Source organism: Neomonachus schauinslandi, chromosome 5 (genome assembly GCF_002201575.2).
Source record: "Neomonachus schauinslandi chromosome 5, ASM220157v2, whole genome shotgun sequence".
NCBI classification, from domain to species: Eukaryota; Metazoa; Chordata; class Mammalia; order Carnivora; family Phocidae; genus Neomonachus; species Neomonachus schauinslandi.
In genome coordinates, this window is record NC_058407.1 from 162,883,976 (window position 1) to 162,903,571 (window position 19,596).

General features: G+C 42.4%; 1 protein-coding gene across 1 annotated transcript in view; it reads right to left on the minus strand.

Moving 5' to 3' along the window:
* GALNT17 (polypeptide N-acetylgalactosaminyltransferase 17) overlaps positions 1–19,596 on the minus strand; it is a 445,526-nt gene that overhangs the window by 283,966 nt on the left and 141,964 nt on the right. The window contains exon 2 of the mRNA XM_021700553.2: positions 8,569–8,752. Coding sequence (XP_021556228.1) covers positions 8,569–8,752 — 184 coding nt within the window. The remainder of the gene's footprint in view (positions 1–8,568; positions 8,753–19,596) is intronic.

The window sequence follows — 19,596 nt, forward strand, 5'->3', positions numbered from 1 at the left end:
GTGCTCAACCTCTCCTAACCCCCCTCTCCTCTCTTACAAAACAGAGATGGGAGCAGCTACTCAGAGAGCAGTTAAATTTAAACAAGATCAATAAAACATGCAGCACGGTGAACATGAAAGGCAGTCAATAAAAGGGAATAATTATTGTGGTTAGTAGTTCAGAGACACTCCTAAGCATGCACCTCCTTATAATGTCAACCAATAGTATTTACGGGACAGTGACCCTCTGTGCCCACATCTCTGAAAGACAAAGTTTAACACAGGAGCCCTGACCTTCTATGAGGTGCTGCCCCTCTACTGGAAAACCAACCTACGAGACACAGGGTATCGATCATCAGAAGAATGATTCAGGAAAAAAAAAAAAAAAAAAAAAAGCCCAGGCACAGATTCAATAATCAGATGCTTTCTTTGTAAAGGGGGTGGAAACCTTGAGTCGGGTAATTAAAACACCATAACTCACATACACACACGGACTCAACCTCAGATACCCACTGAACTTGGATCCTTCTCAAATCTCCTTGGCCAGCCCTGACATCGTTCTGACCTCCATATCCAAAGGTACAGCTGTCTGCTGGACAGGACGTGAAGTCGGTCCACAGACGTCTCACGCCCTGTGTGCCCAAGGCAGGTGTTGTTGGAATATAACAGGTCAGAATTTGTGGCAAGTAAAGAGGGGACTTTCTGAGCGAAGCAAAACGAATTCCAAAGAAAGCTGACATCTGGATTTATAAGCAGGAGGCCAAAGGAGAAATTGAAGATAACAGCAATAGAAACTGCCCATAAATTACCGGCAGGCTCTGGGAGGAGGAAGCCAGCCATGAAAAGTGTGCAAGGATCTCAGAGGTGGCTTTAATAAGCACACACGGATTTCTGGGCTGCCCCGCAAGGGACGGGAGTGGGGTTTTTAAAGCCTTGTCTGGCTTCTAGGGTCACCAAATATCACCTCCCGGCTCGCACACACCTAGTCACATAGTGAATAAAGCTAGACAGATTCGTCTCATGTGGTGAAGAAAACCATAACTAAGGGAAAACCTGGACCAGCAAATCGTCCATCTTGCACACAAAGCATGAGCCTCTGCGGGACTCTCTCTCCCGGTTAATGAAATCACTTCACTTTGTCTCCCAAGCTAGAAACTTCTGATTGCACCCATTTCATCCACATCCAATTAACTGCCGCATCTGGCTGATTCTCAGAAAGCTTTTCCTTGAATCTAGCCCATCCACTCCATCTCTGAGTCCTTGGTTTGCTACCGAGAAATGATTTTCATAAAAATAGTACGTGAATAATGAAATGTCCGCTCTATTATTAGTGATAACATTCTCTCCATCAGGCAATGCTGAGCACTCGGTTGGCACTCAACAAACGTTGGGTGGATGGAGAAGAAACTAAATCTATTTAACCAACCTGCTACCAGCCTCCATCTATTCTAACCTAGCTGACGCCTTTGGCTAAAAGCCGACGTCAAAAGGGGATCATACCAACAGTACCATCTTGCCTTGTGTCCTTCGTTGGTGTCCACTGATGATGAGAAAGCCTGGCACATGAGGCTGCCTCCCAACCCAGCCACCTGCTTCCCCTTTGATCTCTCTTTCCACAGGTCACTCTGGAAACTCTGTTCCAGCCAGAAGTTTGTGTGCTGGTCCCCTCACCCCCAAATCCAAGAAATTGGGCACAGGCTGTTCTCTTTGAAATACCCCTGCCATCCCTTTGAAGGAAAAATTCCTGCTCACCAGTAAGAGCCAGACTACCTCCACACTGAAGCATAGCGCCTAACCAACTGGAGACTTCGGTCAAAAATCATGTTTAATTAATTTTAAAAAAAAACAAAGAAAGAAAGGAAAAGAAAAAAAAATGAGACTGAAGGAACAGCATACAGCTTAGAAAATAAGCCTAGATATATGGGGCGCCTGGGTGGCTCAGTCAGTTAAGCGTCTGCCTTCGCCTCAGGTCGTGATCCCGGGGATCCCAGGATCGAGCCCGCGTTGGGCTCCCCGCTCAGCGGGGGGTCTGCTTCTCTCTCTGCTCCTCACCTGGCTCACTCTCTCTCACACTCTCTCAAATAAATAAATAAAATCTTAAAAAAAAAAAAAGAAAAGAAGCCTAGATATATAAAACGTATAAATTGCATTATATCTAGCACCTCCAAATGAAAATTATTTACAGATTTTTTTTTTTTTGGAAAAGGCTGATTTGAAAAAAAATGGACAGACATCTTAAACAAAAGATACATACCTTGTACCATATTCCAAAATAAACACTAGATGGGTGAAGGAGCAAAATACAAGAGTCACGGAAAAGCAACACCAACAGAATAGAATATTTATAAGTATTTCTGCGGGATGATATCTTTCTCGGCTTTAAAGCAGTGAAGAAATGAAATTGGCAAGATTGACAGTTTGGGATTCATACAAATTTAAACTATCTGTCCAGTGGAAGAAAAAAAACCCCACAGAATTGAAATGAAACGCAAAACAACATTTGGAATCCATCGGCGTGAAAGATGACAAGCAAATGGTTAATCCCACTACTACCTAAAAATTCATTCACGTTTATACGAAGAACGATTTTCTTAAGAGCAGCATGATAAGAAAAGAGTAAGAATTAAAGCAACATCAGGTTCTGTACAAAATTGTGATGAAACTAGCTGATTTAAATCCTCTACACTCGGGAGGGCTTTGGGGGAGCTTCATCAAAAGGATCTCACCCACTGGGGGATACTTCCTCCTGAGCTTGGAGGAAGGAAACTACTCTGGCCCTAGACAGCTGCCTCCCTGCACATCCCCAGGGCTCACATAGAAGCAGCTTCCATAGGCAAATCCTTTGCCACTTTTTGATGGCAAGGGTTAATCTGCAATTAGCAAAGGTTAATTTGGTAACGTTTGCTGTGGAGCCCAGAATTTACAATGGTACCTCTGGTTACCAAATATGACTCATGGGCAATCTCCCAAATTCATCTCCAATTCCACCTTCTAATGCATCCTCCACAGAGCTGCCGGAATAATCTAAGAAGGCAAATGTGGTCATGTCATCCAACCCACCTCTTTCTATCTTCTTCACCTCTTTATTCCGCCACACTTTCACCCTGCCTGGCCTGCACTTAATTTTTTTGTGTAGATTAACATTCACTGCTTAATTAAAATTTGATTTTGTGAAAACAAAACATCTCATTTCTGTAATCTCCATGTACCTAAATATTAGTGATGCCCTTATTTCTTGATGTTTACATTTTAGACATTTGCAACTGATTTTCTGTTTCTGAGGATAAAGATTTAATGGTCTTATACTGCCCACATCTCACACACACATTTTGCCCTCCTCCTTCTTCCAATACAGCTATATCATAATTTGCAGGTAGGTAATATCCAATATTTACATTTGTGTGACTATATTATGCCCAGCTGAGCCAGAGTGTATAAAATTACAATTCCTTTCTTGAGAAACTCTTGTTTTTTTCCTGTGGCTAACAATTGCTTTGCTTTGTCAGAAGCATTTTTTCCCCTTCTGTTTCTATTTAGTCCCAAACTTTCTGAAAGAATGGCTAAAAAAAAATCTTGCAAAGGCAAGAAAAACAGAAATAAACAAGTGGGACTACATCAAACTAAAAAGCTTCTGCACAGCTAACAAAACAAAACAAAACAAAACACCATGATAAAATGAAAAGGCAACCTACTGAATGAGAGAAAATATTTATAAATCATGTATCTGGTAAGGGATTAATATAAAAATGTATACATACAACTCGATAGCAAAAAATCAAACAATCCAATTAGAAAACTGGGCGGAAGATCGGAACAGACATTATTCCAAAGAAGACATATAGGTGGCCAAAGGGTACATGAAAAGATGCTTCCCATCACTAATCATAAAGGAAATGCAAATCAAAACCACAAGATACCACCTCACACCTGGCTAATATCAAAAAGACAAGAAATAAGTGTTGGTGAAGATTTGGAGAAGAGGGAATCCTTGTGCACTGTTGGTGAGAATGCAAACTGGTGTAGCCACTATGGAAAACAGTATGGAGGTGCCTCAAAAAAAGTAAAAAATAGAACTACCATATGATCCAGCAATCCCACTTTTGGGTATTTATCCAAAAAAAAAGAAAGAAAGAAAGAAAGAAAACACTAATTTGAAGATATTTGCACCCCCATGTTCATTGCAGTATTATTCACAAAACCCAAGAAATGGAAACAATCTAAATGTCCATCCGTGGATGAGTGAATAAAGAAAATGTGATACACACACACACACACACACACAAAATGGACTCCTATTCTGCTATAAAAAAGAATGAAATCCTGCCATTTATGACAACATGGATGGACCTTGAGGGCGTTAGACTAAGTGAAATAAGTCAAACAGAGAAAGACAAATTTGTGGAATCTAAAAACAAACAAAATAAGCTCATTGCTACAGAGAACAGACTGGTAGTTGCCAGAGGCAGGGGGTGGGGAGTAGGCCAAATGGATGAAAGGAGTCAAGAGGAAGAAACTTCTGGTTATAAAATAAATAAGTCCTAGGGATATCATGTACAGCATGGTGACTCTAGTTAATAATACTGTATTTCACCTGTGAAAGTTACTAAGATAGTAGATCTCAAAGGTTCTCATTACAAGAAAAAAACAACCTGTAACTATGTGTACTGACAGACGTTAACTAGACTTGTGGTCATTCCACAATGTAGACAAACATCAAATCATTATGTTGCACACCTGAAACTAATATAAGGTTGTATGTCAATTATGCTTCAATAATAACAATAATAATAATTCTGGATGCCATCAAAAACACTAGGTAATCAAGCTATTCTGTCCCCTGGCCTCCTTTGGCGACATACATCATACAGCCCTCCATCCTCCTGTTCCAGTGTGGAATGGGTGTTCTCTTGACCTGCCACACAGCTGTCACCCTGAAATGTTACCCTGGAGCATCCCTTCATCAGCTTCCCAGGATCTGCCTTTTGTACGCTCCTGTTTGAGTCCCCTGTTTCTTCCACACTATTATCATTCTCTTTCTTACTTTACTCCCTTGTTTTACTGGAGCATATCCTTAAATAGCTTCCTGAAAACAGATGCAGGGAAGGTACAATTGTGGAGACCCTACTTACATATAATATATTTACTTGTTTTGAAATTTTACATTTACTTTTTTTTTTTAATTTGAAGATCGGGGGCACCTGGGTGGCTCAGTCGGTTAAGCATCTGACTCTTGATTTCAGCTCAGGTCACAATCTCAGGGTCCTGGGATCAAGCCCCACTCTGGGCTCTACATTCAGCAGGGAGTCTGCTTGAGGATTCTCTCCCTCTTCCTCTTTTCCTCCCGTCTACCCCTGTGGACGTGTGCACATGTGCTCTCTCTCTCTCTCTCAATAAATAAATAAATAAATAAATAAATAAATAAATAAATAAATAAATAAATCTTTAAATAAATAAATCTTTAAATAAATAAATAAAATAAAACTTGAGAATTTAACTGGCTTTACTAAATGATTCACGAATCAGACAGCATGCCAGCTAGAAAATAGAGGGTTGCTCTGAGGAGTTGTACAAAAAACATTTACATTTGTTGATGTGGGTTTAATTTCTCTTTTCATTCATCCCCTAGACACAGGGTGGGACCTTCTAACCTGAAAGCTCATGTCCCACAGACCTGGGAAATAGTGTTCCATCATTGGTCTGGTGATTTTCTTCTCTCCGTGTTCTCTGTTCTCTCTCCAATACTCCTATTAGTTAATGTTGGACTTACTGAACTGATACAACTGCTTTAATTTCTCTCTCCCATTTTTCTTTTTTTTTTTTTTTTTTGATCTGTCAGATGTTTTTCTCAATGCTATCTTCCACTCTCTTGTTGATTTATTCCTATCTTATTTGTAACTCCCAAGACTTCTTTTCTATTCTCACCTGGGATCGTGACCTGGGCTGAAGGCAGACACCTAAAAACTGAGCCACCCAGGTGCCCCCTGTTGTCATTGTTGTTAAGGTCTTTTGTAACCAAGACTCTCCTGGGATGTCCAGAGATCCTGGCTCTTCTTTCTTTTTTCGGAGTGAGACAGCTATGTGAAGACAAATGGAGTTTTACAACAGGCATGCCTTACTAATAGTGAGCAGAACTCAGACATTTGGGGAGGGGGGGCCAACTACCACATCTGTTAGCCTTTTCTTAGGCTAACTGACCCACTTAGGCTGGTTGCTTCAAGAGTAGATTCTTCCAAGTACTGATTTACAGGGGCATACAAGCCCGGAGGGGTAATGACATTGAGGATGTCCCCAGATGGTATGCAGTCTTACCATCTGTCCTAGGCTACATCTTACGAACTCAAGCCCAGAGTTCACCTTTTCCAGAGAGCAAATCTCCCATATTCTGCCAGGGGCAGTGTTGGAGACAGAATCTGGGGGTATAGATGCAATCCTTCTTTTCAAATCTACTTCCCACCCATCGGAAGTACACAGAACCTCCAATGCCCAGGTCTCTGGGGTTCTGAGGTGTGACTAGGCTGCATTCTTCAGGTCTTCCCACCATAGGCAGGAGGCTGGCTCCCAGCCTCATCCAGTCTGCTGTCAGTTACCATTCATTCCCCCTCTTTCAATCTTCCAAAATTTTGTGGGTGTTTCTTCCCTACAGTCATCCCCTAACCTATTCAGTCATCCCTTATAAGTTACATCGTCTCTGGTTCTTTACTATCATCTTAGTAAAGTGCCAGGAGGGGGCCAGATACAAGTGGGATGTTCAAGACAGTATGCTAATTTATAGAGCATGTTGAGCTATGCATCCCCCCAACCCCAAGTAAGCCATGTTTTTATTTGCCCCCAACTCTGCTCTTGCTGTCCCCCTGCCTGGTCCATCCCTATCCTCCTCCTTTCATCCATTTCCCAACCCTTAATGACACTTCAAGATCAGACTCAGGCATCATCTCAAGCGGGAAACTTTCCAGATCCTCCCCACACAGGCTGCATTTATCTCTGGCTTGACACACACCACATAGACCATAGTGTACCAAATCACCCTGTCTATAAGTCTGCCTCCCTCCCTAGATAAGAAGTAAGCAAGGACTGTGTCTTTTCCAATGTCCTGCCTCTAGTGTGGGGAAAACCATCTGGCACAAAATAGGTGCTCCTAATATGTGTTCAACTGACCCACTTCAGTAAGCTCCATATTGGAAACATTTTCATTCTCAAAGGCGGGCAAAAAAAAAAAAAAAAATATGGCTCTGTTTATTTGCCAACGTCCAAATAAGAAAGGCTAATCAGAGAGCAACAGGAAATGAAAACAGCCAGATGTGTTTGAGAGCCAAGGTCCAGGAACGCAAAATAGCTTCCAACAGGGGTGATGTATGTTTTCCTAGTGATTCAAAAGGAATATATGTTTATTAGGCAGAGAGAGATTTAGCAGGTTCCTTGGCTAATGCTGCAATTTTAAATCCATTTAAGATAATTTTCTTTATCTTCAATCTATTTTTCTCAGTAACCAGGATACTTAACCGATTTGTCCAAAATCCATTTGAAAAAGAAATAATCTACTCTAAGCAAGGACACACTCTAAACTGGAAAAAAAAGAGACACTACAACTCTAAGAAAACAAAGAACCCTGTTAAGCCAATGTGGACGCCTGCCTAGAAAATAGGTTTTCCTCCAGCGTCCTGATTCTATGACCGATCCCTCTTCTCCATTTCCCAAGGAGAACACAAATAACTCTTAAATCTGAGCCCGCAGAACAAAGACTTTTCCTGAGACAAAAGACCCAAACAAATTGGTTAAAAGGTAACACCCTCAAACTAAAGTGGAAGATGAAACAATCACGGAACGCACTTTCTCACCCATCAGCTTGGCAAAGCGTTTTTGAAACACGAGTACCCAGTTTGGGAAGGATCAAGTAAGATTCCAACGAGTGTGGACTGCCATCAACTTTCTGGAGGACAGTATCCCAAGATGTATCTAGAGCCTCCAGAGTACTCCTACGATATGGCATAAGCATTATACTTTCAGAAGTGTGGCTTGAGAAAATAAATACCAAATCACAACACACGAGGATGTGAGTGGCAAGATATCCATCAAATGGTTATTTATAACAATGACAAACCGACAATACCCTGAATTTCCAACAACGGAAATAATGATGCAAAATGATCATAATGGTCATAAGGATGATCATCGTTAATCATAATTAATGACAGCACGCGCTCATGAAATAATATTAAATGGAAGAAAGATCCAAACAATACATCACATGCTCATTATCTGTATAGAAAATTGACTCAAACACAAAATGCCAAAATTTGACCGACTGCTGTCTCTAGGTAATGAGATCATGGCGAGTTTTGTGTTTTACTTAAGATTTTTTGTTTTGAGGACCTTCCTATGTGTTTCTGGAGTACTTTTATAAAAATGTCAAGACTTTATTTAGATAGTATTTCATAATCCATAGTACTCCATTTGTTGACTGTGAAGGACACTAAGTAAGACAGAAGCCCCTCTGCTAGTCCCAAAGGACCTGAGAACATGTCACAGACTCAGGGCTGCACCCATCCTGTGATGTAGCAAGCCGCTCTGAATGACTGAATCACAACTTACTTCGTGGGACGATAATCCGGAATGGAACGATCCAGTGAAATTTTTTCACTGAGGTAGGAATTGTAGCCATACTTCTCATGGGGTCCCTTGGCTTTCTCTTCTTCAGCCGGGGAAAGGGTAGCAGGAAGGCCCCCTTTGCCCCGCCCACCATAACCTTCAATGAGCCCAAGGGATTTGGATAAGCCTAGAAAAAGGAAGGAAAAACAATTATTTGAAAGCCACCACATCAGGCTATGTCACTCAGATATATGCTTCAATGGCAAGTCTAACATTACCTGTCCCGGGTAATTACTTCCTCGATAGAGCAATCCAGGAATGTGCCCTGAACACAATCATATTAAGAGGAAGGTCGGGGCAACTGAGAGTTCTGGAACTAAGTTTAATTCCCAGTAAGGAGCTTCTCCCTCCTCTGGGGAACTGAGTGGATGGGGGTCCACAAAAGGGAGAGACTATCTAAACTGGGACAAATGCAGACCAAGAAGGACACAGGAAATGGGACAGACGTGGGGCTATCAGCCAGGCCTGTTTTCCTTTCCCCGTGGGGCAATGACAAGCCTTGATACTCCACGAGCTACATGCACGACACAAAAAAAGAACAGCCAGTCGCAAGGAACGGCCAGACCAAAGGTGCTTTTGCTTCATTTGAACAGAGAATGACATACAGATTGGTTTTATCATGAGTTTAAAGTGTGTAAAAATCTGACACAGTTCTTTACCTAATGGTTTTATTTAAATTTCATCTAAATGGCAAAAGGAAATATAGAATGTTTGAGAATAAATCATAGAGGGGAAAAAAAAAAACCCACAAGGGTGATAACCATGCCAAGTGGAGTAGGAGGCCTCTGTAACAAGCCTCACTGAGCAATTGCAAGTTCCCAGGATGGTGGCAGCTTTATATCTACTACTGTTCCATTATACAATAAACAGCTTGATGGGCAATCCTGAAATCCAAGAGTTATGGGAGGTTTTACTTCTCGGCTAGAAAACTTTTGTTGTTAAGGGCTCTCATTCCCTTTTGCCATTTTGAATGCTCAAGCTAAGTTACTTAGCACACCCACGAGCATGTGCACGTGCACACACACACATACACAAAACACTTTATCCACAGAAGTCCCATTGCTCCTACTGGCAGGAAGAACACGGAGCAGAGATGTAAACAGTGCCCTCCGCTTTCATGAGGGGCAGCCCACAGAGCTGAGGACGATTCGAACCTCTCAGAAAGGTACCCCCAGACCAGTCAAAGACCAACAACTCTGCTCCCATCACAGAACAGCACTCTATCACATAATGGCAAGACTTGCCTGCTTCTCTGAAAACAGAAATGTATTTTCTGTGATATCAAGATCAAAAAGCAAAGGTCGAGCAAGCATCTCAGAGTTGGTCTCAGGTGAACATCATTTTTCTACCTGAGAATCATTTCCACTGTCCACTCTGAGCTCCAGGAACCCTGACATCTTTTCCGCCTGCCATCATCCAAATAGAGGCGCCCTCAGCTGAGCGTTAGATTATTCCAACATTTCCCACCTGCTTCCTGGGCTTTGAATTCTCATTCCACATCAATGTGCCACAAACATTCCAATAATATCACCTTCACAATGCTCAAAAATCTATAAGAACTCTTATAGATTTCAAGTGCAAATACCTGTGCTGGGTTTTAAAATCACTTGTCAGACAACATTACTAGTAGGAATGTTAAGACAGGGCAGCGACTTTGGAAAATAGTTCGGTAGTTCTTCAAAATGCTAAGCATAGTTTTACCATATGACCCAGCAACTCCATTCCTGGGTATATACCCAAGAGAAATGAAAAGATCTGCCCACATAAAAACTTATACAGAAATGTTCATAGGAGCATTATTCATATTAGCTGAATGTCTATCAACTGATGAATGAATAAACAAAAATGTAAAACCATATCATGAGACATTATTTAGCAATTAAAAAGAAGGAAGTAGTGATACACACTATGACGTGGATGAACTTTGAAAACATGATGCCAAGTAAACAATGCTGGTCAGGAAAGACCACATATTGTGTGATTCTATTTATATGACATGCGCAGAATAGGCAAATCTCCAGAGACAGAAAGTAGATCAATATCTGTTTTGGGCTGATGGGAGTGGGGGAGGAAAGGGGGAGTGACTGCTAATGTGTATGGGGTGTCTTTTTGGGTGATGATAATGTTCTGGAGTTAGATTGTGGTGATATGTGCATAAACTTGTGAATCTACTAAAAAGGAAAATGTTTTAAGTTCTTTTAAAATCAGAACATAGTCTCAAAATATAATTCTTAATACCATTTTTTAATGGAGGAAAAAATCCACCAAGGCCAAAGTCATTATGTGGCCCTTATTCCCTTGAGGTTGTTAGACTCTTACCTATAAGTGACAGGTGCCTAAAGCACAGAGAAGGAAAGGAACACGATCTGACGCAATGGGACAGACCCCAGACAGCCACCATTTACGGAGGCGCTCCCCCGCATGGTGGGGACCCCGCTAAGTGCTTTACATGGAGTGTATTATCGTTTTGTCAACTCTCCTGACAAACCTCTGAGGAAGGTATTATTTTGATCTCTGACAAATAAGGACACTGAGTCTAAGAATGTAGTAACTTGGTCAAAGTTCCATGGCTGGTAAAGGAAGACAAACCGGGATTCTAGGTATAGTTAGAGACTCAAAGGAGGACAAAACCTCGCCTCTGTGACAAATAAGGAGACCAATTCCAGGACTCTTGCAGCAGCTGACAAGAGAGGATAGGGGCCTCATTTTAAGGCAGTGGTGATAGTGATCAAAAGGAGAGGAGAGTTTGGAGAGGTATTTAAGAGACACTGTCACAAGGCAGAGACAAACAGGTGTTAGGGTGGGAGAGAGCAGGAAGAAGTGAGTTAGCCTGGCTTCCAGTGTGAGGACCAGGTGTGAACACCACTCCCAAAGATGGCGCAGTCAGAAGCAGGTTTGAGAAGATGAGTTCCACTCCGCACAGGTGGTCTACGGGGCAACCATGGGACATTCCAACAGTGTCAGAGGTCCAGTGGGTAACTGAAACCCATGAGAATGGAAGTTAAGATGGAAGACGAAGCCCAAGATATGAGCCAGGAAGCCACAGCCTGGCAGGGGCTGTAGCCATGATGGAGGGTAGGGGTGGTGGGCTGGGGGCAGAGGTCGAGCAGCAAGAAGGAGAAAGACAGATGATGCTCAGGAATTTCAACATATTTAGAGTAGGAACTGCATCCTTCAAAACTTATTTCTTCTCCACTCTGTACACGGGCTCCCTCACTGAAGCTACACTTGAAGCTCAAGACTTCAAGGAACTAAGACTTAAAGGAATGGAGAAATATCTCAGTATGAACCAAGTGGTTAAGCTTCTTCCTTATTTCATAGATCCATTCAACCACCCTCTCTCCATCCACTAATGATCACTGTTTAGGCTTTAATTTTTTTAATGGTTTTATATCCATTTCTGTATTAAACAGGAAAGGCTGATGTTACCAGGATCACTTTAGAGATAACGAAATGGAGGCTCAGGAGGATTAACTATGTGACCTTCCAAAAGTAATGGAAATGGAAGACATCCCTTCCAACCTCAACACACATGAATGTTCTATCCAGGAAATTCTTCAGGAAGAAAGAACCCAGCATGGAAAATATGATGGTGATAAATTAATGGTAGTGAACTCATTAAGAGGATACTATATAGCAATGAAAATGAATTACTTGCTGATAAATGGATGAATCTCAGAGACACAATGTCAAGTGAAAAGCAAGCATTAATTCATATAATTCCATTTATATAAAGTTTCAAAAGCTAATCAAACCATAGTTCAGAGATATGAACTCATGGAGTGAAACCAGAAACAACTGCAAAAAAGAGACTAGATCATCCTTGGGAAAGACACACAAAGGACCTCAAAGGTCCTGGTAATGTTCCATTAGAAAGCTAGTAGGATTCATTCATTCATTCATTCAATTCCATAATAATTCATTATAGAATTATTACCTGACATGTATGTGCTATATATAATGGATGGCATTTTGCATAATAAAAAAGATCATGCAGGGACTACTGACAGTGGGTTTTTCTCCTTGTCTTGTGCACTTCTGCTCATTCACCTGGATTTTCCCTTTTTCTCACTAGTCACAAACTCAGCCTTCCACAGTTTTCCTGCCAGCACGTAGCCCAAGGGTCAAGGAGGGAAACCAGTGGAATGGGACATGACTGACTTTCAATTTAACTGAGCAGCTTCAGTAGAAAACATCCGATTCTTCCTCTTATCTCATCTGTTTGATTTGGTTAGCACATCTTTTTCTTCCCTTGATGACAAAGGCCTTCTTTTGGCCATTAAATGCCACCTCAGAGCTAAAAAGCATCTCAGCTGTGTTTGCCCAGCATCTTCCATGGGCAGCCTTTCCAATGCAGGCAGAAGGGCCACGGAAGGAATTCATTTTAAAATGGCACAGGAATTAAGACTAGGAATGCATGCTAATCCCACCAAGAACACAAAGGGAATGACGGTTCCCAGTGAGATTTTTTTTCCCCTTTCTGTGGCATTATTTCTTCCCTTATGGAAGGCACCCACTTAGCAGCCTCAAAAAAGATCATTCTTCACAGTGCAATGTGACAATTACGAATTATATATTTTGTGGTCCATGTGCTCCCATTTTCCCCCCAGTTGAATCTGCCAGCAAGGTTCAACAAAGCAGCAAAAATTTTCACTGGCATTTTAATGTGCTTACTTAGCAGGCCCCAGAAACTACTGGCAAAGATAAATAAGAATTCAAGATCATCAACAAGGCTCAAGTTGGTCTTCACTTAGCCAGGAAAAGTCGCCTCTGGAGCCAGCTGGGATGACTCCATGCACCTGGGAACCTTCTCTTCTGAAAGTGCCTTTTGCAATCTGGTCAGAAGCAATTGTAGCCACTGCAGACCAAAATGTATTTGTAGGCCTGGAAGTCCCAGTTGGCAAAGGGAAGAAGAAGAAGAAAAGAGGGAAAGAGGAGTGGTTGCTTGGCACTTGGTCTGGGAAGACGCATCATTCCCTCTGTCTTCAGGCAAGGCCTTCTGAGTTATTTTAGCCAAAGACTGCAGAGCCAAGGGGGAGCGAAGAGGCAAGAAGCTGAAGATAAAGAGAGCGAGAGCAAATTGAGCTCGGTCATCCCATAGCACCTCTTCCACATATTGTTCATGTTTCTCTCCAGATCCACTGTCCACCATCTTCGCCTGCTTCACATCCCAGGAGACAGACCTATAGAGACAGCATCAAGGGCTTTGGGTTGGAGTCAACCAACAGGAGGCACCTGGAGGAGACTGATGGATGGAGAGAGAAAGAGGTTGGAGTGTGTCCTCCCCCAGCTTACTCCCGAAGGGGAAGTGGTTGGGTCACCTTCTCTATGCCGCTGTTGCCATGAGGCAGCCCTCTCCTAGGGTTTGCCTGGGGTTACATCCAGCCGTGTGTTCTGTTAACCGCTCCCCCCCCAACTTCCTCCTTCATGCCTGGCATGCCAACTTCTTCCTCCTCTGTTGCTAGCCCTAGGTGAGTCACCATCCCTTGTCATTCTTGTTGATCTCTGAACCTTGGTAAATATTTTGCTAGACTCTCTTCCATCACCTCTTCTGGATACACCGTCTGTTTCCTGCTGGGATCCTGACACACACAGCATCCCACCTAGCCCCGGGGGATGACTTCTCCCACAGTGCCACATCTACACCCTTCCCTGAAGGGCAGGGGTTGGTCACCCCAGTGCCCAACACACAGGAAGCTTCTAAAAACTGTTGAGTATATGGATGAGTAGAGAAAGATCTGGAGATTCAACTTGGAGCCATCTATAACAAAGTTGACGTCGAGAAAGAACACTAAATATCCATGAGATAAATATCTACTAAGAGAAGAGCAATGAAAACTACAAACTACATAGGGTCGTTGTATTTATAGTCATAAAGAAGAGAGTCTACACTGTTGAATGTCACAGGGAAATCAAGCCTAAAAAAGGCCATTTGGTTTGGCCACGGAATGGGCCCTGGTGCCCTTGAAGACCGCCATGTCCGTGAGGTAGGCACCCCCAGGACAGAAAAGAAAGGAGGCGGGAGGCAATTTCACTCCTCAGTCAGGACCCCTGGGCTAGAGCACGTTTGATGGGTCCTGTGTTACCAGTGTTTTGTATTCCAGCAATAACCCACTAGAATATATAATGTAAAAAAAAAGTGATATTTATAAAAATAACAAATATTGCAGTGTATCTAGAAGGAACTTTAACCAATAGGAAGAGAAGTATAAAACTTTACTGAAGGGAATAAAATGAGACATCTCTAGCTTAGCAGAGAGAGAGAGAGACATGTTTTTGAAATATCAGGTGGAATGCAATGAAGACACATACTTCCCCTCTTTAATGTATAGGTTAAATATAACTCCAAATGAGATTTTTTTTTTCAGGAACATAACAAAAATTCTAAAATTAGCCCACAAGAACACAGAGGCCAGAAAGCATAGATTAAAAAAAAGAAGAAGAAGAAGAAAAGTGAGAGAGGTTGCCCTCTCCAATATTAAGTTCAAAAATAAAGCAATAATAATTCAAGTGGCGTAGTCACTGGGAGGAAATTCTACATATACGCTGGGAAACGAGGCTCTAAATATATTTTTTTTTCTCTCAAATAGTCATCCAATTTCCCAAACATGAAGTCATTAACACAACCTCCACTTTTGAAATTTTAGAAACTCCCTCTAGTCCAGTTGAGTCAACACCTCACTTGGGGATGACAAAGAAGCTTCATGAACCTTGCACAGAGCCCGGGGATCCCGAGGTGCTCATACTTGATGACCGCTCAGCAAGACTCAATCACTCGGCCCATGCCTGTCTTTGGCTGGGCCCAAGCTATCCAGGCTCCACGGTGGCAGTAAAAATAAAGAACCACGGCTATAAATCAAGCTGCCTTCCCGCCTCCCTCCATACAATGAAGGACATAATTTTCTCCAGGGTTACAGTTTAAACTTATGAGTTTACAGATAACCGGCATTATTCTTCCAGAAATAGGGATGGCACTCACAACGGACGCACAAACTCCAGGATAGATAGAGGCTGTGGCGAAATGCAGTCTGGTGCCTTGTTGACTCACAAAGCTCCTCATCATCTGCACAGCCGGGACACGCGTGCACACACACACACACACACACACACACCAGCCCACGAGGCAGGCACGTCCCGTGGCCCAGCTGGGTGAGCCTGTGTTAGGGGGTCTCTGCAGAAGCCTGATGCCCCCTGAAGGTCACAGAGTCTCAGGGAGATCCTCCGTGATGCTAAAGCATTTGGGAGTTGTCAAACTTAGACAATCAGGAAGCTGCAGCCATAAACTGAATAGTGAGCAATAATTCCAGCAATATATTCCTGACCAACGTCTAAATAGGGACGACTCCTGAAAAACGTGTGAAAAGGGGCCGTGAAGGGCCTTAACATACCAGCTAGTAAAACATACTGAAAAGCTCTGATAATTAAGACAGTGAGACAATAGAACAAGAAGTGACAGGCACATCAGTGGAACAGAAAAGCTAGGCTGAGGGCATCTGTCTTCGGCTCAGGTCATGATCCTGGGGTCCTGCAATTGAGCCCTGAGTCGGGCTCCCTCTCCCTCTGCCTCCCACCTGTGCTCTCTCTATGTCAAATAAATAAATAAAATCTTAAAAAAAAGAAAAGAAAAGAAAAGCTAGCCCGGAAATATTGCCAAAAGAAGATAGCTCCATGTTGGACACAATTATTAGTGATAATTAGTTAAGCTGACAAATGTCTCTTAGATGCAAAGCACTATACTAATCACTTTAATTATTATTATACAGTATTTATGTTAAACAAATATGCTAACTATATCTGTGTTATATATATATATTTTTTGTTGTTGTTAATTTCCTTAATTTACATATACGTATTTTTTCTAATTCATTACTCCAGTGACTCTTGGGGCTCGCTCTTATGTATCTCTTGACTCTGTTCCTTCTCTGCATCACTTCCACCGCCTGGATTCAAGCTCAAGTCCTCTTCCCTGAGTTACTACAGTCAACCCTAACCCACTGAGCCTGAGCCAGGGTAAGACATGCAAGTCTGATCACCACCTGCTTAAAATTCATCAGCGTATTCCTGCCGCTATAGAAAAAAAAAAATCCAAAATCACCCTGTAATATACAAAGCCGCTCATTAGCTGACTCCCTGCCCAGCCTCATTTTCCACCTGTTCCTCCACCACATCCTTTATTTTAGCTCTGTAGCCTTCTGATGCTTCTAAAAAGTCACTGCCCCTTCATGCCTCTGCCGGTCATCCTTGCTACTCAACACAATCCCACAGACCCTTTCTGAACACCGCCCTACCCTGAAAGTCAGATGCTGCTCTTTGGTGGAAATCTCAACCACAGCGTTGCTCCTGTCATATCACACGTGTCCTTGAGCAGTCACTCACACTTCCTGCAAACAGGAAGACCTGTCTTATACATGGTCTGCACCTACGAAGCACTTCATGTTGCATGGAGGAACAGATAGCTGGATGAGCAAAGCAATGGAATAAATGAAAGAATAAGTGAATGAGTGCATTAGAAGCTGGGCTGGCCAACTATGTTACCATGTTCTAGGGCTGATACAGACATCTCCTGGAGACGCGTCAGAAACCGGTAAGCACCGCTTCATGAACTCGTATCGAATCATTATGAAATCCCTGGTTCATATATTAGTATGATGAGCTTGACATTTGTTGACATCTACATTATAATGATTTTGACATTTTCTGTCCTGTATCCTCAGTGCTTCCCAGATACGATGTCCAAATGTTATGTGAGTCTTAATATCCTGAATGAACTCCCAGAGTTCAACTATGTCAGCTGCTTCTTGGTGCAAGAGAACTGAATAAATTGTTGCCTATGTCTAAAGGCAATAGCACACCTGGGATCCAACACAGAATCTTGAGACGGAAGGAAGGACAATTCAACCATTTCTCCACAGCCCCATCCAGCACTGGAACTCGAGAGAGATGGCCGCCTGGTTTCTACTATATTCCTGTAGGAAAAAAGAACTCACCACCTGACACAGCAGGCCATTCCTGGTTTATCTGTCATGCATATAGTTATACTTTCATATCATTTTCAGTATTGTTTCATTATCATGACCTGTCTCCCTCTATTTTTTCCAGGCTAAACATATCCACTCCTTCAGTCACCTCTGTATGACCATGTTTTCCAATTTTCCAATTATCCATGATTTCTTAGTCTGCTCAGGCAGCTATAACAAAATACCATAGATTGAGTGGCTTAAACAACAGACATTGATTTCTTAGTTTGGAAGACTGGGAAGTCCAAAGGTAAGGTGCTGGTATATTTGGTTCTTAGGGAGGGCTCTCTTCTTGGCTTGCAGACAACCGCCATCTTGCTGTGTCCTCACATGATGGAACAAGAGCAAGCTCTGGTATCTTCCTCTCCTTTTAAGGGTACCAGGGCCATCATGGGGACACCACTCACTTAATTTATCTGAACCTAACTACCTCCTGAAGGCTCCACATCCTAACAATATCACATTAGAGGTTAGGGCTGTAAGATGTGAATTTGGCGGGGGTGATACACACATGCACTCCATAACTCATGGTCATCCGCTGCTGGATTCTGTCCTAGACAACAAAACGATGACTAATGGGTCTTTGGATGTGGGCTCCCCCCCGAGAGCCCAGAATACTAGAAGTACATTTTTGCCCATTAACCAAACTGTTCATGCAGCATTTGCAATTCCAAGAGATATGAATCATTGTTATGTGCTTGAAGTGCCTTTGGAACAAACTGTCCATAAATTTTCAAACTGCAGTTTTATACAAAATGACATATCGTACATGTATTATGAACTTTAGACTTCCCGGAATCTCTCTACAAAGATTATTTAATTTGATCCTCAGAATAGCCCCATCCACATTCAGCAGATAAGAAAAAGAGGCCCAGTGAGGATTATGAATGATCCTAAGATCACTGAAAACAGTCCGAGGTGGATCTAGAACCGGGGTCGATGTATTTCCGGTTGCCAAGCCCGTCTTCAGGAAATGCATTCTCTGATTTCATGCTGTGATGAAGAAGACCAAGTAAGGCCTGAATCTCACTCTCTGTGCCAAACAAATATTGGCACAAACATCCCCCTGCGTGTGGAGGTGATAAACACATGGTTCTGGCCTGGCCCAGGCTCTAGCTGATGCATAGGTCTGAGTGTGTAGATGAAAAAAATATTTCCAAAAAAATAAAGAAAAGAAGAGCTTGGCAATCATTGAGATTGCTTGGAGCAGATGGATGAAAGATGCTGGCTATACAGGTTAATTGTGTTACTTAGCCTCACATCACTTATAAAACTACACAAGGGGGAAAAAAAAGCTGACCTAGGGCTGGGTGGGAAATATGCTAATTGGAGAAAGTCCCCTGCTGTGACCTATGAAATTCACTGGTGTCAAATGCATTCAAGGCATTGCAGACCATGCCATTTGTCACATTCGTTCAGCACCTGCCCATCCTGACAGCTTTCAGAGAACATTCCCACTCCTCCCTTCTCATGCCCTGAACCCTCCTAGGATTTTAGTCCCAATGAGAGGGGTTAAAAAGAAGGGAGAGAGGGCAGTGAAGGTTAGCAAAACTAACCTTTACCAAATTCTACAAAAAGCATATAAGTTTTAAATAGCATACGTATAGTTCCACAGATTTTGAGTGCCAATACCTATGGTCATGTCATAGAGGGTAAATTATGAAATCAGAAGAGGGATAAGGGAGGAGTAAGACAACACAAAAATGAACCACCATAGGAAAATGTTGCTATCTCTTTCACCCCTCAAAACCATCAGCATCACCTTCCTTTAACACCCACATACCACTGCACCACTATCATCACCACCATGATCACCATCATCATCATCACCACCACCATCACCAGGACCACCAGCACCAGCACCACCATCACCATCATCATCATCATCAACATCATCACCATCAACATCATCACCATCACCATCAACATCCACATCACCACCACCACCAACACC